The sequence below is a fragment of the Heptranchias perlo genome, chromosome 1, assembly GCF_035084215.1.
Source record: "Heptranchias perlo isolate sHepPer1 chromosome 1, sHepPer1.hap1, whole genome shotgun sequence".
NCBI classification, from domain to species: Eukaryota; Metazoa; Chordata; class Chondrichthyes; order Hexanchiformes; family Hexanchidae; genus Heptranchias; species Heptranchias perlo.
Window position 1 is genome coordinate 93,597,169 of NC_090325.1, and position 26,811 is coordinate 93,623,979.

Sequence of the window (26,811 nt, forward strand, 5' to 3'; positions counted from 1 at the left end):
TGGTCCTCAATCAGTGGGAGAGACTAACTTCAGAAAATACCTTGAGTTGCCTTCACCAGTCTAGAATATTTGCTGACGAGCAAACTCAGCCCAGTGGATCTGGTAATTCAGATTTGCAGCAAACTCTGTTGGAAGGTTCATCTATCCACTGAGTCTAGCTGACAGAACTAATGGTCAGGAAGCGAAGGGGTCTTCCTTATCTGAGCTAATATCCGAGGTAACTTCTGCATTTCAGCACAGGCTCCTTTACTGTTGGTTCAAAGGGAAGCATGTGAAACAAATCCCACAAAGGACGTAGGTTGGGTCTTTGGGAGATTTGGACCAATGGCTCCACCCTAGGTGCAGGGAGTTCCTGGGTTATAAAGTTTAAACTCTAGCCACTCTGATATTTAATTTGTTGAACAATTTTGTGCTCCTGTCAAGCAAATAGCTCTTTTACCGGCTAAGTCATTTCTGGTGGAGCAGGTAGAGAAAATGCAGACTCTGGGAATAATGGAGCCTAAAGAAGCTACAAGAACTCTGAATGAGGAACTGAGGCTTTTCTATGGCAATGCCATCTTGCCTTGTAGGTGGCGTTGCCATAGAAAAGCCTTGATGTTCTGCTGGTGTTGACACCTAGGGACCTGAACATCTTTCAAGATTTGCAGGCTGAGGGTAGACCTGATGAGGTAGAAGGTGACCCAACGCTTTGAGCTATGAACCCTGAGAGTGAAGAGATTTGTGCTCTCAGGCGGAGGTCTTAAATGCAAGGGTACAGAAGGGAATCAATGTTCAAAACCCAGTTATGTGAGGCAGTGAACAGATACCATAGACATTTATCATGGTTATCATCCACTTAATGTAATATTTAGTTCCTTTAGATTGATAGATTTTGAAATCGGAGAGATATTAGTCAATAGCTATTGATACAAGACATCAAGTGAAACAAAAAATGGGCACAGAGACAGAAAGGTGTTGGTACTAGAAGCGCCAGCCAACAAACAGCATCATTGAAAATAATGGCCAAAAAATTGAAAATTTTTAAATACCTGAATTCTTTTAACACTAACAGGCATTTGCCAAAAACGACATTGGCCACTTTGACTTTGAACTCATGTGACTGCTTATTCTTTAAAACAGATTTGAAAGAAGATTACAGAAAAAAACATCACTGAAAGAATATGTAAATGCATGGATTCTCAATCAATATTTTGAAAATAGCTTTTGAAAAGGCCAATAGCAAAGCTTTTTCAGGTTTGTATGGACACAAAATGTCTGGCATAGCTATAGTGTGAAATAACCCAAATCAAATTCAGGTAAGTGGGGGTGTACTCACACTGCTTTGGCTTCACACTGAATGCAGTGTAAATGGGTACAAACTGAATATTAAAAAAAGTTCCCAAGTGGTCACCTCTTAAATAACATTTTTAATCTCTTTCATTCTGGACAACAGCAGACTGTTCCACTGACTCTTTGCTTATATTAAAATTTAATTGACAGCCCACAGTATAATTTGGGTCTGCGAAACTGGTACCTGTAATGTAACACCATTAGTGATGTGCTCAGTACTTGGATTAAAATAAAGTTCTCCTTAAGGATCGGTGTAAATTGTTCATTTAGTGATCTGAAGAGTCGAGTAAGGTAAAAGAATGTTCAATGAGGAGAACTATGGATTGTTTTGTAACTTTAGACATTTATTTATAGACCTGTTTTAAATAGGAATAACTTTAAACTTGTAAATTAAAGCAATCTAATTTCACAATAATGAAATCATATCATGCTTGAGTAATCATTAGGGAGCTTTTTGATAGCCTTGCTCTTCATTACAACTGAATCAAATAATTTTCCAAGGAGGAATAAATTTATTCCATTAAGACCAAAAGTTAAAATGATATTTTTCAGAACAAAATCATAGGCAAAATAGCCATTATTAGGGACTGGATTGAGTAACTAACGAAAAGGAATTACAACTGAGTTTCAGCATCTCCCATTAGCTCTCCAGATCATAGATTACAAGGACAGGTTGCATAAACTAGGCTTGTATTTCCTTGAGTTTAGACGATTGAAGGATGATCTAATGGAGGTATTTAAAATGATAAAGGAATTCGATAGGGTAGATACAGAGAAACTATTTCCTCTGGTGGTGGAATCTAGAACAAAGTGGCACAATCTTAAAATTAGAGCTAGGCCATTCAGGAGTGAAAACAGGAGGCATTTTTTCACACAAAGGGTAGTAGAAATCTGGAACTCTCCCTCTTAAAAGGCTGTGGATACTGGGTGAATTGAAATTTTCAAGACTGAGATCAATATATTTTTGCTAAGGGTATCAAGGGATATGGATCGAAGGCGGTTAAAGGGGATTGAGGTACAGATCAGCTATGATCTGATTGAATGCGGAACAGGGGATGAGTGGCCTACTCCTGTTCATACGTTCCTATTACCTATGGTAATTATATTCCAGTTGTACAAGACTGTACCTGCCATCAGCTTCTTTGGCCTTTGCATACTGCAGGTGTATCTTGGGAGATGTCACATGAGGGAGAAGCTCTCCAACCTTTGCCCTGCATTTAAAAAAAAAATCTAAATATCAGTATCTGACAGAAATGTTTTCTCAGTAGAAGCAGTTTCCCAGTAGATGAGTGCATATATGGCACGAAATACGATAGTTATGCAATGCACTATGCAAATGCTGGAATGTATTTTTAAAAATATCTACCACATGTTTGATCACCCAACCTGACATTACATACCTTTGCATTCTAATCAGAGGCTACTTTGTAAACAAAATGTGTGAATTGCTTATAATTTCACAAGTGAAGTAATGTTAAACTTTGGGCTTTCTCCCAACACTTTTGTGTTCGTAGCTCAAAGGTGGTTTCCATAATCAAACTGAGTCTCCAATGAACTGAATCCTGTGGCCTTATACATTCATAAGAACATAAGAAATAGGAGCAGGAGTAGGAGTAGGCCATACGGTCCCTCGAGCCTGCTCCGCCATTCAATAAGATCATGGCTGATCTTTGACCTCAACTCCACTTTCCCACCCGATCCCTTAGCAGAGGGATCAATGACCAGGGGGCAAAGATTCAAAGTAATTTGTAGAAGGATTAGAAGGGAGCTGAGGAAAAGATTTTTCACCCAGAGGGTGGTGGGGGTCTGGAACTCACTGCCTGGAGGGGTGGTAGAGGCAGAAACCTTCATCACATTTAAAAGTTGCTTGGATGTGCACTTGAAGTGCCGCAACCAACAAGGCTATGGACCAAGAGTTGGAAAGTGGGATTAGGCTGGATGGCTTATTTTCGGCCAGCACAGACATGATGGGCCGAATGGCCTCCTTCTGTGCCATAAATTTCTATGATTCTAAAGGCCAATGTACCATTTGTCTTCCTAATTGCTTGCAATTGTATTATTGTCTTCCTAATTGTACCTGCATGCAAACTTTTTGTGTTTCTTGTACGAGGACAGCCAAATCTCTCTCAACACCAAAACTTAATAGTTTCTCACCATTTAAAAAATATTCTGTTTTTCTATTCTTCCCACCAAAGTGAATAACCTCACATTTCCCCACATTATACTCCATCTGCCATCTTCTTGTCCACTTACTTAACCTGTCTATATCCCTTTGCAGACTCTTTGTGTCCTCCTCACAGCTTACTTTTCCACCTAGCTTTGTATCGTCAGCAAACTTGTATACATTACACTCGGTCCCTTCATCTAAGTCATTAATAAAGTTTGTAAATAACTGGGGCCCAAACACTGATCCTTGGGGCACCCCACTAGTTACAGCCTGCCAACCTGAGAATGACCCGTTTATCCCTACTCTCTGTTTTCTGTCCGTTAACCAATCCTTTATCTATGCTAATATATTACCCCCAACCCCATGAGCCCTTATCTTGTGTAACAACCTTTTATGTGGCACCTTATCGAATGCCTTTTGAAAATCCAAATATACATCCACAGGTTCCCTTTTATCTACCCTGCTAGTTGCAGCCTCAAAAAACTCTAATAAATTTGTCAAACACGATTTCCCTTTCATAAAACCATGATGACTCTGCCTAATCATATTATGATTATCTAAATCTGTTACCACTTCCTTAATAATGGATTCCAGTATATGGGCTATAATGGTCAGTGTATGGGCTAGCATGCCCAGGTTTAACAATTAACCCCTCATCCTGCCTTATTATGTGCGATGTCCACTAGATTCTCCTGTTGCTTCTGGACAGTGGAAAAAATTATGCTGGCAGACCAATGTGTACAGACTAAAACCAGTTGTTAGATTTATTTATAAGTTAAATGTGCATAGAAGTCAAATGATACAGCAAGGTGCTCAATATTTAAAAGAATTTAAAAACAATAAAATTAGAATTTTATTTACGCAGGGGCGTATATACTTTTTTTTACAATATAGTTTTTACGAAGTTTGATAAGCAACAGTACTATAGGAGACTTTGTATTGTAATTAGCTATTTTAAAACATTAAGAAGTAAAGACAGAAATGTCCTTATTGTCACGGGTACCGTATAATTTGAGAACAAAGTTGTGGTTATTGTCAGGCTCACTAACCCATTAAGTAAACAAAATCTCTCATTTTTTTCTCTTCTTCTCCCCATACAGGACTAATCAAGCTGCACACCTACAACAATAAATCTGCTTCATTGTTGCTCTTCAGTCAGCCAGCAGATGTGCAACAGCAGCCTCGGGACTCCTCTCTTCCCACCCCCACCCCGCCTTTTGGGAGGTCACTACCCGTTGCTCTGTACCTTCTCACTAAAGCATAACTGAAATTGGGAACTGATTGGAGGAACTCAACTTTAATGTCAGCATGTGTCATTATTGTACAAATTAAATAATTAGCTTGTAATTCCTATGTGCCATTAAGAAATATAGGATTGTTTTTCCTGGGGCCCCGTAAAAATTACCGTTACATGTGGGCAGTGCATTGGAATAATACTGCACCTGAAGTCACCTGGTGAGGATTCTGTAGTCGGTTGAGTGATGGTGAGAGGGGTTGTGGATGGGTGCAGTGTACATTTTTCAAGGATGTCTTTATTGGAGAGGAAGGTGAAGAGGAAGGAATGGAATAAAGTCTTTGTTCTGGATGACAGGGTCATAAGGCGGCTTCCAGGATAAGATTTCTCTAGATTCTTCGGCTTGGAACATTGTGGCTGCCCTCTGGTCTGTCTGTACCTAATCTTCCTCATTTGCCATATCCTCCTGCTCCTCCTCTGTCTGCTCCTCCAGGTGGATGCTCCCATCAATGGCTAGGTTGTGAGGCACACAGCAGGCTATTATGATCCTAGATATCTTCTCTGGAATATATTGCAGGACACAACCAAAACAATCCAGGCAACTTAATTGTCTTCAGAATGCCAATCTGCTCCCAACGGTCACTCGAGTGGTAGCATGAGTTTTATTAAATCGCTACTCCACATCACTGGATGGAGCCTGCAGTGACGTCATTAATCATACCACCAGCGGGTAGCTCAGGTCCCCTACCAGCCAGCCCTTCGATCCTTGCCCTTCTTCAAACAAGGGTAGAATGGTGGATTATCTGAGGATGAAAGCATTGTGCGAGCTGCCAGGGAACCTTCAAAGCATCCTCTGCTCACTGAGCTAGCCAGAAAGTCAGTTGAAGCTAAGGGCATTTGCTTGCTGCTCCCTGGCATCCATGGAGAACACAAAGTATTGATTTGTCCTGAAATACAAGGTATTCATCACACGGTGGATGCCCCTACGTGCTGCTGACTGACTTATGAAAGCTGTGTTCTGGGTGGCCTCCTGAAACCCTCTAGTAGCAGAGAGACTGAGTGCCATGGTGATTTTCACTGGCACAGACTCCAGGACATGGTTTCAGGTCCTCTCCCAGCAGGTAACACAACTCACTGATGATCTTCCTACAAATTTGGTGTTGTAAGATTCCTTACATTTGTCCACCCCAGTCCATCACCGCATCTCCACATCATGACTACAAATTTGGAGCCATTGCTCCTCACTGAATTCCAGGAATGTCCATAGGGGTCTATAAATCCGTTTGGCTGGGTACCTCTAAGTTGGTGCTCTTCTCTGGTGCTGCATTACTGCTCTTATCTGCTGGAACCGGCAGTTCTCGTTTCTCTTTTGCTGCCGGGATTCCTGAGCCCCGGGAAACCTAGCCTGCAGCCGTTAAATCCAAATGGCTACAAAAATCTGAAGCATGCAGCCTCATTAACATATTATAATTACCGACCCGCCTCTCCTGAGCAGGTTACTTGCCCGCCCCGGTTAAACCGGAAGTAGGCCTGTTCATGGTGGGTTGGGGGTCGGGCAAGTTCACATTTTTTACTATTTAACTGCCCCCCGAAACTGTCCCGCACACCCCGGGGGGTTAAAATCCCCCCCATCATTATAATATTTAAATCAGGCCCCCAGAATCAGTTGGGATCCTGATATAAATTTAACTCTGCGGGCATGGCTTCCCAGGGCTTGGGAAACCTGGCAGCTGAAAGGAGATGGGAGCTGCCGGATCAAGCTGATAATTGCTTTTTATAGCACCGCTTGTGAGTGCTTTAGCATAGCAAGAATGCTCCCCCCTGCCCTTCAAGCAAACCCTCTGCCGCGACCACCACCCAACGCCCCCCTCTTCCGCCCCACGATCCTGACCCTTCTGCTCCACGATCTCTCCCTCCCTCCTTCCCAATTGCCAGTCTGACCCACCCTTCTGCCCTGCGATCTCTCCCTCCCCCCCCCGCCACTTTCCGATCCGACCGCTCCCCTTCTGCCCTGGGATCTCTCCCTCCCTCCCTTCTGATCCGACCTCCCCTTCAGCCCTGAGCTCTTTCCCTCCTTTCCAATCTGAAACCCCCATCTTCCCTGTGATCTTTCCCTCTCTTTCTCCTGATTGCCGGTCCATTCACCCACTGCTTCTTCCCTGTGATCTTTCCCTCCCTCTCTCCTGATTGCCGATCCATCCACCCACTATCCATTCTTCCCTCCCGATTGCTGGTCCGACCACACCGCCCTCCCATCCCGCCCTGCGATTCCCAATGGGCCCTGGCTGCGGCCTTCTGCCGCTGGCTTTCTTGCCCGGCAGCCGACCAGCCTGTCAATCTGGCCGGCTGCCAGGTGGGAATTGGAGTAAAAAAAAAGATAACGAGGTTCCGACGTTAAATTCAGCATGACCTCCGCGTTCCCGGGATTTCCCCTCACCACAACCGCGTTCCCCGCTCCCTCCCCATAAATATTGAGGCCACTATCTCCAGTCAACCATAACAACAAAGCAATTAAATTTTCTCTGTAAATGAAGTTCCAATACTTCAGAATTCTTGCTGACTCAAGTCTCACAGCACTCAAAAGCTCTTTGTTCTTTGCCAGCATCCCTTTCTTTCATGTGGGCAGCCAGCACATGACCGGCAATCGGTGCTGGGACAGGAAATTGGAACGCAGGTCATTCTGACGTCATAAACGCGACAAAATTGATTGATTTGAATCGCTGCACCTCCTGCTGCACTGCGGGAGACTTCTCAGATGATGACAGGAAGTTCAAGGGCAGTGGAAATAGGTGGAATATGAGGGGTAATTTTACGAGTCCACGCTGGCAGGGAGCTTCACTCACCAGCACCACATATTGCAAATTCGGATGCGCACCGCGCACAATTTTCCGACTATTAATGGTCGTATGTACATTAAATGATAAAACTTTCAAAGGAATAGAGAACAGAGTGACTTAGGGGCACAGATACAAAAATCTTTAAAAGTAAACAACAAAGATAATTAGTTAACCTGGTCCCTAGAAATACAACTCATTCAAAAGTAGAATATTATAGCCTCAGTACAACAAATACTTCAAACAGATAAGTGATTTCTAATTTCCACAAGTGAGATGATTATTGGTAACAACTTTATGAGATAAAATAATTATACTGTACAGAACCTACAAACTCCGCAATCATTTTAAATTAATTTTGGGACAATTCTGGTGTGGGGGCAGGGGTGTCAGAATTTGGCTTTTTTTTTTGTTCGTTCATGGGATGTGGGCGTCGCTGGCATTTATTGCCCATCCCTAATTGCCCTTGAGAGGGTGGTGGTGAGCCGCCTTCTTGAACCACTGCAGTCCATGTGGTGAAGGTTCTCCCACAGTACTGTTAGGAAGGGAGTTCCAGGATTTTGACCCAGCGACGATGAAGGAACGGCGATATATTTCCAAGTCGGGATGGTGTGTGACTTGGAGGGCAACGTGCAGGTGGTGTTGTTTCCAAGTGCCTGCTGCCCTTGTCCTTCTAGGTGGTAGAGGTCGTGGGTTCGGGCGGTGCTGTTGAAGAAGCCTTGGCGAGTCGTTGTAGTGCATCCTATAGATGGTACACATTGCAGCCACGGTGCGCTGGTGGTGAAGGGAAAGAATTTTTAGGGTAGTGGATGGGGTGCCAATCAATCAGGCTGCTTTGTCCTGGATGGTGTTCAGCTTCTTGAGTGTTGTTGGAGCTGCACTCATCCAGGCAAGTGAAGAGTATTCCATCGCACTCCTGTCTTGTGCCTTGTAGATGGTGGAAAGGCTTTGGGGAGTCAGGAGGTGAGTCACTCACCGCAGAATACGCAGCCTCTGACCTGCTCTTGTAGCCACAGTATTTATGTGGCTGGTCCAGTTAAGTTTCTGCTCAATGTTGATGGTGGGGGATTTGGCGATGGTAATACTGTTGAATGTCAAGGGGAAGTGGTTGGACTCTCTCTTGTTGGAGATGGTCATTGCCTGGCACTTGTGTGGCGCGAATGTTACTTGCCACTTATCAGCCCAAGCCTGGATGTTGTCCAGGTCTTGCTGCATGCGGGCATGGACTGCTTCATTATCTGAGGGTGTGCGAATGGAACTGAACACTGTGCAATCATCAGCGAACATCCCCATTGCTGACCTTATGATGGAGGGAGGGTCATTGATGAAGCAGCTGAAGATGGTTGGGCCTAGGACACTGCCCTGAGGAACTCTTGCAGCAATGTCCTGGGGCTCAGATGAGTGACCTCCAACAACCACTACCATCTTCCTTTGTGCTAGGTATGACTCCAGCCACTGGTGAGTTTTCCTCCTGATTCCCATTGGCTTCAATTTTACTAGGGCTCCTTGGGGCTACACTCGGTCAAATGCTGCCTTGATGTCAAGGGCAGTCACTCTCATCTCATCTCCGGAATTCAGCTCTTTTGTCCATGTTTGGACTAAGGCTGTAATGAGGTCTGAAGCTGAGTGGTCCTGGCAGAACCCAAACTGAGCATCGGTGAGCAGGTTATTGGTGAGTAAATGCCATTTGATGGTGCTGTCGATGACACCTTCCATCACTTTGCTGATGATTGAGAATAGACTGATGGGGCGGTAATTGGCCGGATTAGATTTGTCCTACTTTTTGTGGAATGGACATACCTGGGCAATTTTCCACATTGTCGGGTAGATGCCAGTGTTGTAGCTGTATTGGAACAGCTTGGCTAGAGGTGCGGCTGGTTCTGGAGCACAAGTCTTCAGCACCACAGCTGGGATGTTGTCGGGGCTCATAGCCTTTGCTGTATCCAGTGCACTCAGCCGTTTCTTGATATCACATGGAGTGAATTGAATTGGCTGAAGACTTGCTTCTGTGATGGTGGGGATATCAGGAGGAGGCCGAGATAGATCATCCACTCGGCACTTCTGGTTGAAGATGGTTGCAAACGCTTCGGCCTTGTCTTTTGCAGTCACTTGCTAGGTTCTGCCATCATTGACCATATGGATGTTCACGGAGCCTCCTCCTCCCATTTGTTGTTTAATTGTTCACCACGATTCACGAATGCATGCGGCAGGACTGTAGAGCTTTGATCTGATCCGTTGGTTGTGGAATCGTTTAGCTCTGTCTATAGCATGTTGCTTCCGCTGTTTAGCATGCATGTATTCCTGTGTTGTAGCTTCACCAGATTGGCACTTCATTTTTAGTTACGCCAGGTGCTGCTCCTGGCATGCTCTTCTACACTCCTCATTGAACCAGAGTTGATCCCCTGGCTTGTTGGTAATGGTAGAGTGAGGAATATGTCGGGCCATGAGGTTACAGATTGTGGTGGAATACAATTCTGCTGCTGCTGATGGCCCACAGCACCTCATGGATGCACAGTTTTGAGCTGCTAGATCTGTTCTGAATCTATCCCATTTAGCACGGTGGTAGTGCCACACAACACGTTGGATGGTGTCCTCAGTGTGAAGATGGGTCTTCGTCTCTACAAGGACTGTGCAGTGGTCACTCCTACCAAGACTGTCATGGACAGATGCATCTGCGACAGGTAGATTGGTGAGGACGAGGTCAAGTAGGTTTTCCCTCGTTTTGGATCGTTCACCACCTGCCGCAGGCCCAGTCTGGCAGCTATGTCCTTCAGGACTTGGCCAGCTCAGTCAGTAGTGGTGCTACCGAGCCACTCTTGGTGATGGACATTGAAGTCCCCCACCCAGAGTACATTCTGTGCCCTTGCTACCCTCAGTATTTCCTCCAAGTGTTGCTCAACATGGAAGAGGACTGATTCATCAGCTGAGGGAGGGTGGTAGGTGGTAATTAGCAGGAGGTTTCCTTGCCCATGTTTGACCTGGTTTCAGTCCCTTTAAGGGCACTGAGGGAATTGTGCTTTTGGGGAGGTTGGGCGGGTGGTTCTTCTGCCTGCCCCTTATGTTGCTGATGTACTTTGGGGCGTTCCCGGGCTTCTACTGCAATGGCAACAGAAGTGCCCCGATAGATCCAGGGGGATCTATGTATTTTTTTTCAGCAAGATCTGGGCCTCAGACTCCCCTCTTGGAGTGGCAGGGTGTTGTCTTAAGATCACACTGACTCTGTGGGTGTCTACACCCCTGTTTGTACCTTTACAGATGAAGGTGCCTATTTCATTATTAAAATGACACTGTCCCCAGAAATTGGGACTAAGTTCGTGGCAGGTGGAAGTTCCACACTATGGAATTTGTACCTCCAGATCTCTAATATGTACCAGCCCTTATTCTGAGGCACTGCTCTTGAGCCAAGACAGAGAGGCCCAGGAGCTGGTCTCTGGGACAGAGCAAGTGACAACTAGCAGGCAAGGTTAGAGAACCATAAGACAAGGAGGTATACGGAGCTGAGCTGGAGCAGGTTGCAGGTCAAGTTGTGTTGGTGGCAATGGGTTCAGGAAGTTAAACAGGCTGCAAGGTAAAGAGTAGGTACATCACCTGTGTTTACTGTGTAGAGGGAACTGTCATAATAGTTGATAGGAGTTGAATTTTATTCCTATCATCTGATTGGTTCTTTTTTCACAGCAGAAACATGAAATCTTGCCGACACTAATTTTAAAAAAATGCTCCTCTTTCTGATTGGTTTAGTGTTTTTCCAGTGAAGAAGAACCCATCTGAAAAGGGAACTGATTTCTCCAAAATGTGCTCAATTCTTTTTCACAATAAGAAACACTGAACCAATCAGAAAGTTTGTACATGAGCCTAGAGTCAGTCACTACAGGTGCAAACATGTTATTAGACAGAGTTTGTCATGCATAATGCATTTCTTCTAAAAATAGCTTTGGTGTATCAGTAAACATTTCCTTACCAATTTTTACAACGGATGTAAACAGATGCTGCTTTGTCATAGTATTGTCCCTTTTCATATAATTGAGCAGCCTCGGAGAATTGCTGTGAGTAAAAACATAAATATTAACAAGATCATGACAAAGTCTGCAATGGTTCTGGATTTCTATTTAATTTGTATTTCTATTTAACTTTGTTCTCTAATATTAACGGAACAATAGTGTAGAAGTACTGTAAATTGTAATTATGTACTACTACATAAATGGCAGCTTTTTAAAACAAAATTCTGTTCCTTATTGAAATAATGCTATTTTATAGGAATCCTCTGTGGAATTCTGTATTCAAACATTTCACAGGAGAAAACATACTGGAGTGATAGAGGAGAAGAACCCCAAACATCCAAACATGGGCTGTTAAGAAACTGCTCACAGGATGTGTGCTCCACAAACCCACATCTCCAACAAGTATTTGCTAAAGCACAGAGATTAAAGAGAAAAAGGCCTGCAATAAGTTTCCAAAAAGATCAATTCCAATAGAGCAACAAGCTACATGGGAAGCTCTTTGCCTGGTGCCCCTCCAGAATATTTTCACCGCTGAAATAATTCAATACTGGGATCCATGTAGGAATTTCACAGCAAGGGTTATTAAACATTTTTTTGGTTTCATAGGAAGCCTTTGTGCCACACACCAGTCCACCACCAGTTCCTCCAAAGGACAGGCTTGTGACCCATTTCTAAGTCTCTGCTAATGCCACTCAGAGCTACTTCCTATTGGTACACGAGAATGACTCAGATTGAATCACCTTCACCAACTGCCTATCGAAATGTCCATGGGTAAGATTTTAAACAAAATCACTAATATATGTAATACCTTACACAATACCAGGCCTTGAAAGGGTGAGACTTTATGAAATAGTGCAATGAGTTTGGGTGACCGGAGTGTATATCGGAAATTCTTGTGCAGACCTCCATGCCCAAATTACTTATATGCACTCCTATCACATGAAGCTCTGCATTGGGAATGTTTACTCATAAAACCTACCCCAAAATTACCTTGCAGTTGGCAGCGCAATGTGTTAGTAGTATCTTAAAAAGCAATTAACTTTCTGTTGAAAAGGTTTGAAATTGCTTATCAAAGGAATATATGTATATCTTATGATTTGCAGCAGGTCAAGCAGACAAAAAAAATTGGTTATAACCAAACTTATATGTAACAAAGCAGATATATTACTGGAGCAAAATTAGGGCTTAGTAATAACTTGCAAACATCAGGGCTTTGTTGTGTGTTTGTACACGTGTGGATGTGATTTCTAACAAATAGCAGTACGCAAGATACACAACATATGTGCTTAATAAATGTGAGCTTTGTCTTGAAAGGACTGAAACCTGGGGACAGGAAGGCAGGAATTGTTATTGCCCAATATTAACAGTACCTATAGTTAATTTCCTGGCAGGAGATAATGGTTTTCATTTATGTTCAACTGACGAATGAAAGCAATAGTTATTATACTATCCAGTCTTCTCCCTTCATAATTCTTCAACAATACAAACACTACAGTATGAAAACCACCTTAATAGGTCACTGTTGTCAACACATTGACAATTACTTTTTTCTTACATAGATTTATTAGTGATGTGACTCACATTATAAGTATTTCTCAGCAGACAAACATAATAGCTGCATTCAATCTGTTCTCTGTCATTGTCCAGTTCTTAAAAATTCTAACAATATTAACTGTTTTTATGTATGTAATTTGTACAAAAAATTTGAAAAAGATTTTTTCCAATGGAAGATTTCATTTTAAAGGCATTATGTTAAGAAAATAACTTCTTTAAATGTACACACAATAAATATTTCCACATACTTTGACATTTTTTTGGTTTCATAGGAAACCTTTGTGCCACACACCAGTCCACCACCAGTTCCTCCAAAGGACAGGCTTGTGACCCATTTCTAAGTCTCTGCTAATGCCACTCAGAGCTACTTCCGATTGGTACACGAGAATGACTCAAGATTGAATCACCTTCACCAACTGCCTATCTAAATGTCCATGGGTAAGATCAAACACATTTTCTATAGGGAATAATGGATCGAGCAATCCATGTGCTAACCTCTGAATGGCATAGCAGAGCAGGTATACCAAAGCTCTATACTATGGAGGCCCACCTTAAATCACTTGAGCAGAGCAGGTGGAGCAGCAACTTCATAGGGCATTAAATGCCGACTGGAAAACTTAAGGCGTGCAAGGATTCATCTTTGTTCAATATATTTAAAGGAAGGCCTAGGATTTTCTGATTTTATTAGGTTGTGAGAATTCGATAATAAGCACATTTTCTAGGGTGGATTTAAATCTACGACCTATGGCTCAGAGACATCAATGCTACCATTAAACTAACCAATATTATCAAGTAACGCAACGAATCCTAAAAAGTTCTTGTTTAGTACCGTGTTTTTTTTATTCATGGGATGTGGGCGTCGCTGCAAGGCCAGCATTTATTGCCCCTCCGGTTTTATTCTTATGACATTTTGTAGCGGGATTGTACAACTGAGTGACATGCTAGGCCATTTCAGAGGGCAGTTAAAAATCAACCATATTGCTGTGGGTCTGGAGTCACATATAGGCCAGACCGGGTAAGGATGGCAGGTTTCCTTCCCTAAAGGACATTAGTGAACCAGATGGGTTTTTATGACAATCCGGTAGTTTCAAGGTCACCATTATTGATACTAGCTTCTTAATCCAGATTTTAATTAATTAATTGAATTTAAATTCCCCAGCTGCCGTGGCGGGATTTGAACTCATGACTCACGATTATTAGTCCAGGCCTCTGGATTACTAGTCCAGTAACATAAGCACTATGCTACCGTACTCGATATTACACTTACTACCTTGAATCTCCACCAACGTAAATACACTCTCTTTATAAACTAGACCTTGTGAGGATATTGGTACCTTTTCCATAGTTTGCCTTGATAATTCTCATATTATTCCTGCTAATTAAGTCTGCTGGGACTTCTCTTATGCCATGTAATTCCACTTATCCACTGACTTATCCAGGGATCAACTTATACCTTCATGCTCTCTAGAATAACACCACAGTCTTTCTTCAGAACTCTGCTGGTGTGTCTGATTGCCTGGTTGACTCCACGTCGAATATCACCCATCCGTATCGACATCCTTGCAACTCCAGCTAAACATGCTTCATCATGCTCAAGGTACTATGCAGAAAAGAACACATCAGAAATATAACAATTAGCATATGGGAAATTAGTTAGATAGACACACTATGGACATGAGATGTACTGATTTGTACAACAGCAATGCATTTGAGTTTGGGAGGCTGGCAAGTAGAACATAGGAACAGGAGTAGGCCATTTAGCCCCTCGAGTCTGTTCCGCCATTCAATCAGATCATGGCTGATCTTTGACCTCAACTCCACTTTCCCGCCCAATCCCCATATCCCTTGATTCTCCTAGAGTCCAAAAATCTATCCATCTCAGCCTTGAATATATTCAATGATTCAGCATCCACAGCCCTCTGAGGTAGAGAATTCCAAAGATTCACAACCCTCTGCGGAAGAAATTCCTCCTCATCTCAGTCTTGAATGGCTGCCCCCTTATCCTGCGACTACGCCCCCTAAGTTCTAGACTCTCTAGCCAGGGGAAACAATCTCTCAGCATTTACCCTGTCAAGCCCCCTCATAATCTTATATATTTCAATAAGATCACCTCTCATTCTTCTAAACTCCAGAGTATAGGCCCATTCTACTCAACCTCTCTTCATAGGACAACTCTCTCGTCCCAGGAATGAATCTAATGAATTTTCGTTGCACCGCCTCAAAGGCAAGTATATCCTTCCTTAGATAAGGAGATTGGATAACAAAAATCTATCAATCTCAGATTTAAAATTAACAAATGAGCTAGCATCAACTGCCGTTTACAGAAGAGAGTTCCAAACTTCTACCACCCTTTGCGTGTAGAAGTGTTTCCTAACTTCACTCTTGAAAGTCCTGGCTCTAATTTTTAGGTTATGTCCCCTAGTCGTAGACTCCCCAACCAGCAGAAATAGTTTCTCTCTATCTACTCTATCAGTTCCCCTTGATAGCTTGAAAACTTCAATCAAATCACCCCTTAATCTTCTAAATTTCAGGGATTACAACCCTAGTTTGTGTAATCGCTCCTCGTAATTTAACCCTTGGAGTCCAGGTATCATTCTAGTAAATCTATGCTGCACTCCCTCCAAGGCCAATATATCCTTCCTAAGGTGTGTTGCCCAGAACTGAACACAGTACTCCAGGTGTGGTCTAACCAGGGCTTTGTATAGTTGTAGCATAACTTCTACCCCTGTACATTCTAGTCCTCTAGATATAAAGGCCAACATTCCATTGGCCTTTCTGATTATTTTCTGTACCTGTGCATGACATTTCAATGATCTATGTACATGGACCCCCAAGTCTCTTTGGAGCTCCACAGTTTCGAGCTTTTCACCATTTAGAAAGTACTCTGATCTATCCTTTTAAGGTCCAAAGTGGATGACCTTACACTTGCCTACACTGAAATCCATTTGCCACAATTTTGTCCATCACTTAGTCTATTAATATCGCTCTGTAATTTAATGTTTCCATCTACACTGGTTACAATGCTGCCTATCTTTGTGCCATCAGCAAACTTGGATACGTGGCTCTCTATCCCGTTATTTAAGTCGTTAAAAAATACAGTGACTAGTTGAGGCCCCAACACAGATCCCTGTCAGACACCACAAGTCACATCCTGCCAATTTGAGTACCTGCCCAATATCGCTACACTCTATCTCTTGCCGCTCAGCCAATTTCCTAACCAGGTTAATAATTTGCCCTCAATTCCATTAGCTTCAACTTTAGCTAACAGTCTCTTACGAGCGACTTTATCGAATGCCTTCTGGAAGTCCATATAAACAACATCCATAGACATTCCCCTGTTCACTACTTTAGAACATTATAGAATTTGATCCATCAAGTAGTAATGAAGGCATGGATAATGCCAGTGGGGGTGAGGTAGGGAGAAGCAGGCAATATTGCAGAGGTGGAAGCAAGTAGCCTTAGTGATAACAAATTATGATTGTACCTATTATAATTGTATAGGTAGCATAACTTAATTGGGGCTGTGATACGTTTAAGTCACACGTTACTGAAGGAACGATACTGAACGATGCTGTGAGGTGGAATTGTGGCTCCTTCTGCCCCGGGGAGGGGGGACGTGGGTATATAAGGCCAACCCCAGAGGTTCTAAGGGGGAGGGAAAGAGGGCGAGGGAGAGGGAGGGAGAAGGAGAAAGAGAAGGAGAGAGAGAGAAAGAGAAGAGAGAGAAACCAAGTGGTGCTGCAGTTGTTGGCTTGCATCATTGTAACTGTTATTAAATACACTACGTTCTATAACTGTGTTTGGAGTTCTGTCTGGAAGAAGTTGAAGACATTGTTATCCAGTATTTACATGGGTTGTCACAATAGGAACACACAAGTAGTTATTTAAATGGAGGGTGAATGGGCCTGCAAGGTGCACAATTACATTTTGGTACAATCTGTTGGACTAGGTGAAGTCTGTTGAAAATTCACAGGGGGTTATATTGGATAACCCCTGAAAACGGGCGCTGGGATTGTGTTGCGCGATTAACCTGCGCTCGTTCGTTGCGATGTCGCGAGTGGCTAGCACTAGTTAAGTGTAGCCTGCACCGCTTAAAGGGGAGCTGCAGGATGTGGTGTGAGAAGTAATTCCTGGGCTGTGGGATTCAAACCCTCAACCACTGGCTCAGAGGCGAGTGTGCTGCCCATTGAGCCACGGCTGACACGTCCAACTGAAAATCAAAAACAATCATTCTGGATCTTCTTAAACTACTTGCAACACCATCATACATCGATTAGGAAATCTGGTTTAATGTTGAATATTTTGAGGATTTAGTGAGATCCTTAGTTTAAAATTGCCTGAGATTATTTCAGAAGCAAAATAAAGCTAGGTACTTAAAGTACATTATTGCAATCACATAATGCTTTTGTTATTTTCAAGTAAGTGGTGCAACTTAATTGACAATGTCTTGCCTTATTGTCTCCGGTCATACCCTTTTCATAATGTGCCAACGCATTCACATAGTCACCCCTGGAAAACACATATTGGTCAATGTCACAAACAGATAAAATGAGACAGTGGAACCATTTTTATCATTAATCCAAAAATAGAGGAAGTGTATTTTCCAATATTCCATAATTTTATTTGTACATAATGTAACCTATGGAAGTGCATATTATGTGTCAATTTTTTAACAAAGATAAATAGTGATTTTTATATATAATGAACACTTTTATATCAGAGAATTGACCTGGAACCTAGGTGTATTTACATGCAAAAAGTGTCAGAGACATGGAAAAGAGGCTGTTGTATATGACTAAACATTACATGTGAAAAACTAGCACTTCTATTGGAAACTATCAAAAACATAAAACAATCGTAAATTCTAGTAAAAGTACAAAAGACAGACAAACTAGTAAGGACAGACAATTAAATAGCTATCATAAAAATTGGAAACAAAGAAAAAGATGAAAAAATCTCGGTTCCTTTTAATGTCCCAAATGCTCCACTGATAAATCTTTACATCGCATATTCAGAACTTGTATAGAGTCAACTCCAGATAATTCAAAGTAATTTTTTGCTCAAAAAAATTCAAATTATCCAGTAATTCAAATTAAGCAACATAAATAGACAGAGAAAAATAGCAGGTAATTCGCATTAAGTGACTTTGAATTAAGAGTAGACTGTATCCTAGTTTGGCATTACACAGGGAAATTATTGATTATATTTCTGATATAAAAAGAGCTCCCCCTCTTTTCATACATACGTGAACTCCAGTTGAATAGCATATTCTTTGGAGATAAATGAGATCTGGTCAGGAGCCAGCCGTTTAGCTAACTGCAGAGCACTGTCCCAATGCTGTAGATCCCTCCGCATCTGTATGATAAAAAATAGTGCATCACTCAAGAAATAAAGCACACACAAAATATCTGTATCAGAATTCAGAAAGAACAATAATAAGTATTTTAAAATGAGTTAATACACATAATTAGAGTTCTTCCAAGGCACCATATCTATTACATTGCATGGTTAATATTACTTTACAATTTTAATTATATGCTGTTTTTAAAGACATCACTTTACAGGTTTAAAAGATCCAACAATCATCATTATGATAACTGTTGAGTCATGTCAATTACGGTCTCCAGTGAAGCAAGGTTCTACTGGCCCTCTAGTTCTCCAAATGGGCTGTTTTAGAAGTCATGTTGTCAGTCAGAAGTTCTGGTGTGGTAGCACCAGATCTGACCAATCATCACTGTCAAAAGATCTCCAAGCCCTAGGATTGTAACAGAGGGTTTTCTGCTGTTTTGTAAAAGAGAGCCCATATCACTATTAACTTTTTCTGATGTGGGAAACAGAGATATGATGACGTCAAGTAAAGGGAATTAGGGGTTACGGGGAGCAGGCAGGAAATTGGACATGAATTTAGATTTGAGGTTAGGATCAGATCAGCCATGATCTTATTGAATGGCGGAGCAGGCTCGAGGGGCCGATTGGCCTACTCCTGCTCCTATTTCTTATGTTCTTATGACAACAAGAGAAACAGAACCAGTGTGGCAGCCCAGAACGGTCCCTTATCTGGCGGCTGATTCTGTGGGGGATGGCGGTATCCTATTTGTATGTGAAGATTGAACAAATGAGGAAGTACCAAACTCTTCCCTTCCCACCCTCCCGTTTATGCCAATTATAAGAACAATATTCTGACATTTGAATATTGTCTGAAATTCGGCATTTCTAGGCGAGAATGCATAGATACAGTTGTAAGTTAGTGTGTTATGCAAGCTGCAAAGACCGACAAAGTATAGCCAAAATGCACTCGAAGTCCATTTAGAATGCAGTACTGATTCCCATTTTCTAATCCCTTTTTTAGAAGTTTCCCCTACAAACAATGAGGAACTTGCAAGCTAATAAATATTTCCCAACCATTATTTTTCTAACACAGCTTTTTTTGTTTGCAGAGCAGTACAAATTGAAAAATCAATTTTAGTCATTGATTTTTTCATACAATATTTTCCTTTAACAACTTTAAAATCAGACTGGAAAACAGGAACAAACAACACATTAAGACTAGTTTGGACATTGTTCAACTGACTAATAAAGCAGGTACAACTCAATCAATAATCACTTCCACCAAAATAAATTATGTGATATTGGCAAAATGGTGTGCAGGGCTTTTTTCCTCCCTTTTTTGTGTCCTCCCCTGCCTTGCATCCCTGCTGAGATGGCTGGCAACCTGCCTCTAATAACAGCTAAAAAACATGCATATATAATGTGCCTGTAATGTAGAAAAACATCCCAAAGCGCTTCACAGAGATACAATCAAAAAAATGGATGTTGAGCCAAAGAAATATTAGGAGTGGCGACCAAAAGCTTGGTCAAAGAGTTGAGTCTTAAAGGAGCACAAAGAGGTGGAGAGGCAGAGGGTTTTAGGGAGAAAATTACAGAATACAAGGATTAGGTGAATGAAGGTATGGCTGCCAGTGGTGGGGAAAAGGGAGGGGGCATATGCCGAAGAAGCCAGTATCAGTGGAATAGAGGGTTTGGGGGTGGTTGCAGGACTAGAGGAAGTCAGAGTAGGGAGAGGGCAGGCAATGAAGGGATTTAAACATGAGGATGAGAGTTTTAAATTTGAGACATTGGGGTACTGGGAGACAATGTAGGTCATTGAGGACAGTAGTCATTGGTGAGTGGGACTTAGTATGGGATAGGTTACAGACAGCATACACAATCCTGTAGGAAAGCATCTTACCTCTGCGTCGTGGCTCCCTACAATAGCACAACAGAGCATCAAAAGTGCAAATGCATATGCTAACACACTGTGGTGCAATATATTAAGCACTCCAATCCCCTGTTTGCTGCTTTACTAATAACGTATTTTGACATATTTGCAAATTATTCATCCCCTTCTTCATGATTTTAATAAGAAAACAACATATACTAAAACTAAATGCATCACTGTTCAGCTAGCTTATTTAAACAGCTTTCTCTCATGTTTGTGGATGTTGAGAGATATCTTGTCTTCTACAAAGTAAAATAAATACTGTAAAGAATAAAACAATATGTACCAAATGAAAGGACTACAACTCCCGTAAAAATGTAAATATCCTTAGTAGAAAGATCAAAGGGTTCTTGGTAAAATAACACTCAGCTTCTTACCTCTAGTGCAGCAATTGGGCAGCTGGAGGCCAGATACAGATCCTGTGCCAGATTGAAATCATTTGTAAACATCGCAAGGTGCCCAGCTAGTAGGTTGTGGTCTTCTATTCCCTAAAACATTAATAATGACACTTACTGAAATAAATTATTGGGTTTTTTGGTGGAGGGATGGAGCAGTGTTAAAATAAAGGATGTGCCAATGTATCCTGCTGATTTTTAAATTATGCTCCTCTCACTGCTCACTTCTGTTAGCCTGCAAAAAACTAGTGAATAGCTTGGTGGTGCTGGTTGGTAGGTAAGGTTGATAAGTATGTATTGTAATATATTATTTGCACCGATCTGAGGTCTTGTGATATTGTATTGCTGGAAATTGCTGAATAGTTAGAAGCATGGCTGTCTGCAATCCCCACACCCCAATTTCCCATTAACAATCACTGTGCAATAGCAGACTTTCCTCTGTATGCCTTGATAACACTGATTGTCAGGAAAAATCAGAGAGCAAGTTATTATCTTAATGGCGAGAAACTGGAAAGTACTGCAGTACAAAAGGGATCTGGGGTCCTAGTGCAAGAAAATCAAAATGTTAGTATGCTGGTGCAGCAGGTGATCAAGAAGGCCAATGGAATGTTGGCTTTTATTGCTAGGGGGATAGAATATAAAAACAGGGAGGTATTGCTGCAGTTATATAAGGTATTGGTGAGACCGCACCTGGAATACTGCATACAGTTTTGGTCTCCATACTTAAGAAAAGACATACTTGCTCTCGAGGCAGTACAAAGGAGGTTCACTCGGTTAATCCCGGGGATGAGGGGGTGGACATATGAGGAGAGGTTGAGTAGATTGGGACTCTACTCATTGGAGTTCAGAAGAATGAGAGGCGATCTTATTGAAACACATAAGATTGTGAAGGGGCTTGATCGGGTGGATGCGGTAAGGATGTTTCCAAGGATGGGTGAAACTAGAACTAGGGGGCATAATCTTAGAATTAGGGGCTGCTCTTTCAAAACTGAGATGAGGAGAAACTTCTTCACTCAGAGGGTGGTAGGTCTGTGGAATTTGCTGCCCCAGGAAGCTGTGGAAGCTACATCATTAAATAAATTTAAAACAGAAATAGACAGTTTCCTAGAAGTAAAGGGAATTAGGGGTTATGGGGAGCGGGCAGGAAATTGGACATGATTTGAGGTTAGGATCAGATCAGCCATGATCTTATTGAATGGCGGAGCAGGCTCGAGGGGCCGATTGGCCTACTCCTGCTCCTATTTCTTATGTTCTTATGATAATTGACAATCACCTATCAGAAAAGATGACCTGTGACACTCGATTGATGAGGTCTGGGAATGTTGGGCAATTTAATGCTTGATCAAGGTAAGATTGTAAGCAGACTGGGAGAAAGTGATCAGAGTGATACAGTGCACTCACTATGAGTCTCATATTCATTGGTGCTTGTTGAGTTCCTGGAGAAATGTTGGGAATAAGCTTTCTACATATTGATGAAATTTAGCAAGAGTTAATTTCAAAAAATCATGCTGTAGTTGCATGACTATATAATACAATAACTGTATTCAATATGAATTATACAGATGAACCATGGTATAAAATACCTTTCTGTAAGTGTTCTTTGAAAGTGAGTATGGCACTGGTCAACATCATGTGCGGAAGTACGTTAGAAACCAGTTTTTAGATGGATCAATTACACACTAATATTTTGAAGGTTGCCACAATCATTTCAGTAATTCAGTCCCCATTTTAAAGTCAAACATTCTGTCTTTATTTTTATATTCCATTATAAATTCCATATTCAACATTTATAATGGAACTCCCTATGTAAAATTGTCACACTGCACACTTACACCCTTCTGCCAGTGGTGGCAAAGCAGCACCTTCGTGAGGGAGAGCTGTGGGGGGAGCTGTAATTACAGCCTGACCAGATTACATAGGCAATTTCCATTATAAATGTTCATATAGGAATTTATAATGGAAAGAGTATACAGGAAATGTTGCAGATGTAAAATTTTTAATATATTACTAGTCGATCTTCCATGGTGTTGCACGTGGCAAGTCAGAGAATATGGTCACTCTTTTACTTCTCTTTAATGTCTTTGCATTGCTGTTTCTCTCTGCCTCTCTTCTGTTTCTAGTCCTTAACTCTCTTTTTAAAAAATTCTCTCTCAGTTCTCTTCTTTTTATTCCTTTCAGGTGAGAAGCGGTATGTTGTGCGATGAAGAAAGGAGTCACCAATGACCGCAGTCTTCATTTGGGGTGAGGTAGTCTGGTGAAAACGTGACCCTCAATGGCTGCCTACCATCCTCTCCCCAATCCCGTGCTTTCTCCTACACCCCTCACATCCCCTATCCCTTCCCCTTCCAACCAGCTTTTTTTTTCATTCGTTCATGGGATGTGGGCGTCACTGGCAAGACAAGCATTTATTGCCCATCCCTAATTGCCCTTCAGAAAGTGGTGGTGAGCCGCCTTCTTGAACCACTGCAGTCCGTGTGGTGAAGGTTCTCCCACAGTGCTGTTAGGAAGGGAGTTCCAGGATTTTGACCCAGCGATGATGAAGGAACGGCGACATATTTCCAAGTCGGGATGGTGTGTGACTTGGAGGGGAAGGTGCAGGTGGTGTTGTTCCCATGTGCCTGCTGCTCTTGTCCTTCTAGGTGGTAGAGGTCGTGGGTTTGGGAGGTGCTGTCGAAGAAGCCTTAACGAGTTGCTGCAGTGCATCCTGTGGATGGTACACACTGCATCCACAGTGCGCCGGTGGTGAAGGGAGTGAATGTTTAGGGTGGTGGATGGGGTGCCAATCAAGCGGGCTGCTTTGTCCTGGATGGTGTCGAGCTTCTTGAGTGTTGTTGGAGCTGCACTCATCCAGGCAAGTGGAGAGTGTTTCATCACACTCCTGACTTGTGCCTTGTAGATGGTGGAAAGGCTTTGGGGAGTCAGGAGGTGAGTCACTCATCGCAGAATACCCAGCCTCTGACCTGCTCTTGTAGCCACAGTATTTATATGGCTGGTCCAGTTACGTTTCTGGTCAATGGTGACCCCCAGGATGTTGATGGTGGGGGATTCGGTGATGGTAATGCCGTTGAATGTCAAGGGGAAGTGGTTAGACTCTCTCTTGTTGGAGATGGTCATTGCCTGGCACTTGTCTGGCACGAATGTTACTTGCCACTTATCAGCCCAAGCCTGGATGTTGTCCAGGTCTTGCTGCATGCAGGCACGGACTGCTTCATTATCTGAGGGGTTGCGAATGGAGCTGAACACTGTGCAATCATCAGCGAACATCCCCATTTCTGACCTTATGATGGAGGGAAGGTCATTGATGAAGCAGCTGAAGATGGTTGGGCCTAGGACACTGTCCTGAGGAACTCCTGCAGCAATGTCCTGGGGCTGAGATGAGTGGCCTCCAACAACGACGACCATCTTCCTTTGTGCTAGGTATGACTTCAGCCACTGAAGTGTTTTCCCCGATTCCCACTGACTTCAATTTTACTAGGGCTCCTTGGTGCCACACTCGGTCAAATGCTGCCTTGATGTCAAGGGCAGTCACTGTCACCTCACCTCTGGAATTCAGCTCTTTTGTCCATGTTTGGACCAAGGCTGTAACGAGGTCTGGAGCCGAGTGGTCCTGGTGGAACCCAAACTGCGCATCAGTGAGCAGGTTATTGGCTCACTCCCATCACGGCCCCTACCCCTTCCTATCAGCTATTCACTCCCATCACGTCCCCTACCCCTTCCTACCAGCTATTCACTCCCATCACATTCCCTACCCTTTCCTACCAGTCATTCACTCCCATCACGTCCCTTACCCCTTCCCACCAACTGCTCACTCCCATCACATCCCCTACCCCTTCCTATCAGCTGCTCACTCCCATCACATCCCCTACCCCTTCCCATCAGCTGCTCACTCCCATCACTACCCCTACCTCTTCCCCTTTGTACTACCTGCTCAGTCCCTCTATTCACACCTCCCCCTTGCTCCACTATCACTCACCTAACCCTTAACCTTCCATTCGCTGCCCCCCAGTCCCACTCGCTTCCAAGATTAAGTGGTGAGAAGCCTGAAGCCACCTCATCTTCCTCCTTTCCTGTATGTTTCCCCCAAAAAGCCTGTTTGCTTTCAAGCTACAACTTAACAAAAAATCAAATTAGAATGAGGAATGGAACTGTCTGCCATTCACTGCGTGTGTGTCTCTCATTTCATCCCCTCTTTCTCTCTATTCAGCTCCCGACCCTCCGTTTGTATCTGTTTCCCTCCAAGAGGATTTGTTTGCTTTCAAAATTTAACTTAAAAAAAATCTAATTAGAATGAGGAATAAAACTGTTTGCCTTTCTCTCTTTCTCTCCCTCTGTCTCATGTATGTTAGAAATTAGAGCCTCTGTCTCACAGGTTGACCTTTTCTAACTGTTAACAAAACACAGTGGGGAATAATTAGTAGGCTTCAAAATTCAAATTCTTTTTGAAAATTGATCGTTAGCATAAACAAAGACACTCTCAGCTCAATATATTTTCTGAAATGTATAGAACGCAAAACAAAAGCTACAAGTGTATAATTAATACACGGTTACTTTTCTCCCACTCTCTCACACGGACACTTAAAAAAAACTCAATATAAATTTTACCTCAATTAAACTTTTGAAATTTATCTTATGTTTCAAAATGACATAGAAAAAGGTACTGGGTGACCAATTGCTAGAAGCTCAAGGAAAATATTGCAGCAATACAGCTGACTGAATGGTACTGACAAATCCTAGGAAATAGGGTGCACCGAATACACTTGGACTGCACAATCCAAATTCAGCTCACAGAGTCACAGCTCTGGGCAAAAATATCAACTCCAAGCCCAGGTTTTCGGGAGAGGCTGACGACTTTAAGTAATAACTTTAATGAAGGCAATAAAAGAAATTAATCGTTTCCTTACACAATGGATATATGTAACCATCATATTGTGAAATATGTAATTTTTTGAATTTATTGTTTTGTTTATACCCTTATTTTGGAGGTGGAAGGGAATGGTTCAAAATAGAAAACTGCTACATTCAGATAATTGTAGGGGTGATAATGCTAGCACTGTGTATTCTTATTTTATACAGTAGTAATTGTTAAAGACACTCTCAGTCATCCTCATCAGTACCAACCTTGATCTGCTCCAGTGAAATCACCATTCCTACATTTCCAATCATACGATACACACGGATTGCAAACTCCACCTCCATGTGGTGGAGGCAAGCACGAGCGAACTCAGTCCATGCTGAAGGATCACTAAGTAGTTTGCACACATCCCATGCTTCAGTAAACCTGCAGGAGTCGCAAGAAGGATTGGACACACAGGAGAATAATATGACTTCACATTAGTTTGGGTATTAAGCATGTTCCAAAAGTTCCAAAAGCGCATAGTGTTGTAGTACCAGAGACAAGGAATATTTCAGACCCGAGCTTTGTGCTGAGTTCAGCCAGGAGAGCAATGGGACACTACAATTAGTTTGAGTCTCTGGACTAAGGACAGCCTTAAAAACGTCAGAATTCGGAATGTCCTGTCACCTGTAAATATTCTTTATGAACATTTCCACTAATTGTGTCCACACCTGTTACATTTGTAATAGCCTGTGACACCTGTGGGTAGTGCTGGAATAAGGTTTCCCCATTTAGTACACTTAGCCATTTGTCATATTTTTAAGTCACAAAAGCTTGTGTCTGTGCCATCCCCTATTGATTGTGCCTGCTATTGCAAACACTGGACATCGGGTGACACTGTGAAACTCTTCCCAGTTCTAAATCGCTACCATATTGGATTTCAATTATGCACAGTAAGAACCAAGTAAGTATTATTTATATATATGTTATATACTTAAAAAGTAACTTCTTTTGTTTCTCCTTCCAGGTATAGAAAGGATAATACAACCATGAACTTCTTAAAACTTTCAAGAACACCATAAAAACACAACTTGTGTGTTTTTATTCTCCTCCTATTCAGAATAGTTGCTGTTACAACCATAATTTCTGTACTTGTTATGGTAAACTCAATTCCAGAAACTATTAGCATCATGTAAATTTCTTACTCA

The 26,811-nt window shown here is 42.3% G+C and overlaps 1 protein-coding gene and 1 long non-coding RNA gene across 4 annotated transcripts in view; one reads left to right on the forward strand and one right to left on the reverse strand.

Annotated features, from left to right (window-relative positions):
• The window catches only part of wdr19 (WD repeat domain 19), a 140,685-nt gene that overhangs the window by 32,471 nt on the left and 81,403 nt on the right, over window positions 1–26,811 (reverse strand). For all 3 annotated transcript variants that reach the window (XM_067988659.1, XM_067988668.1, XM_067988676.1), the window contains exons 18-24: window positions 25,888–26,047; window positions 20,752–20,862; window positions 18,362–18,471; window positions 17,568–17,625; window positions 14,570–14,716; window positions 11,523–11,605; window positions 2,457–2,540 (exon numbers count right to left, since the gene is read on the reverse strand). In XM_067988659.1, the coding sequence (XP_067844760.1) occupies window positions 2,457–2,540; window positions 11,523–11,605; window positions 14,570–14,716; window positions 17,568–17,625; window positions 18,362–18,471; window positions 20,752–20,862; window positions 25,888–26,047 (753 nt within the window). The remainder of the gene's footprint in view (window positions 1–2,456; window positions 2,541–11,522; window positions 11,606–14,569; window positions 14,717–17,567; window positions 17,626–18,361; window positions 18,472–20,751; window positions 20,863–25,887; window positions 26,048–26,811) is intronic.
• On the forward strand, window positions 12,170–26,727 carry LOC137324443 (uncharacterized). Its single transcript, XR_010963618.1, has 3 exons — window positions 12,170–12,333; window positions 22,948–23,010; window positions 26,631–26,727. It is a non-coding gene; the product is annotated as an uncharacterized lncRNA (long non-coding RNA).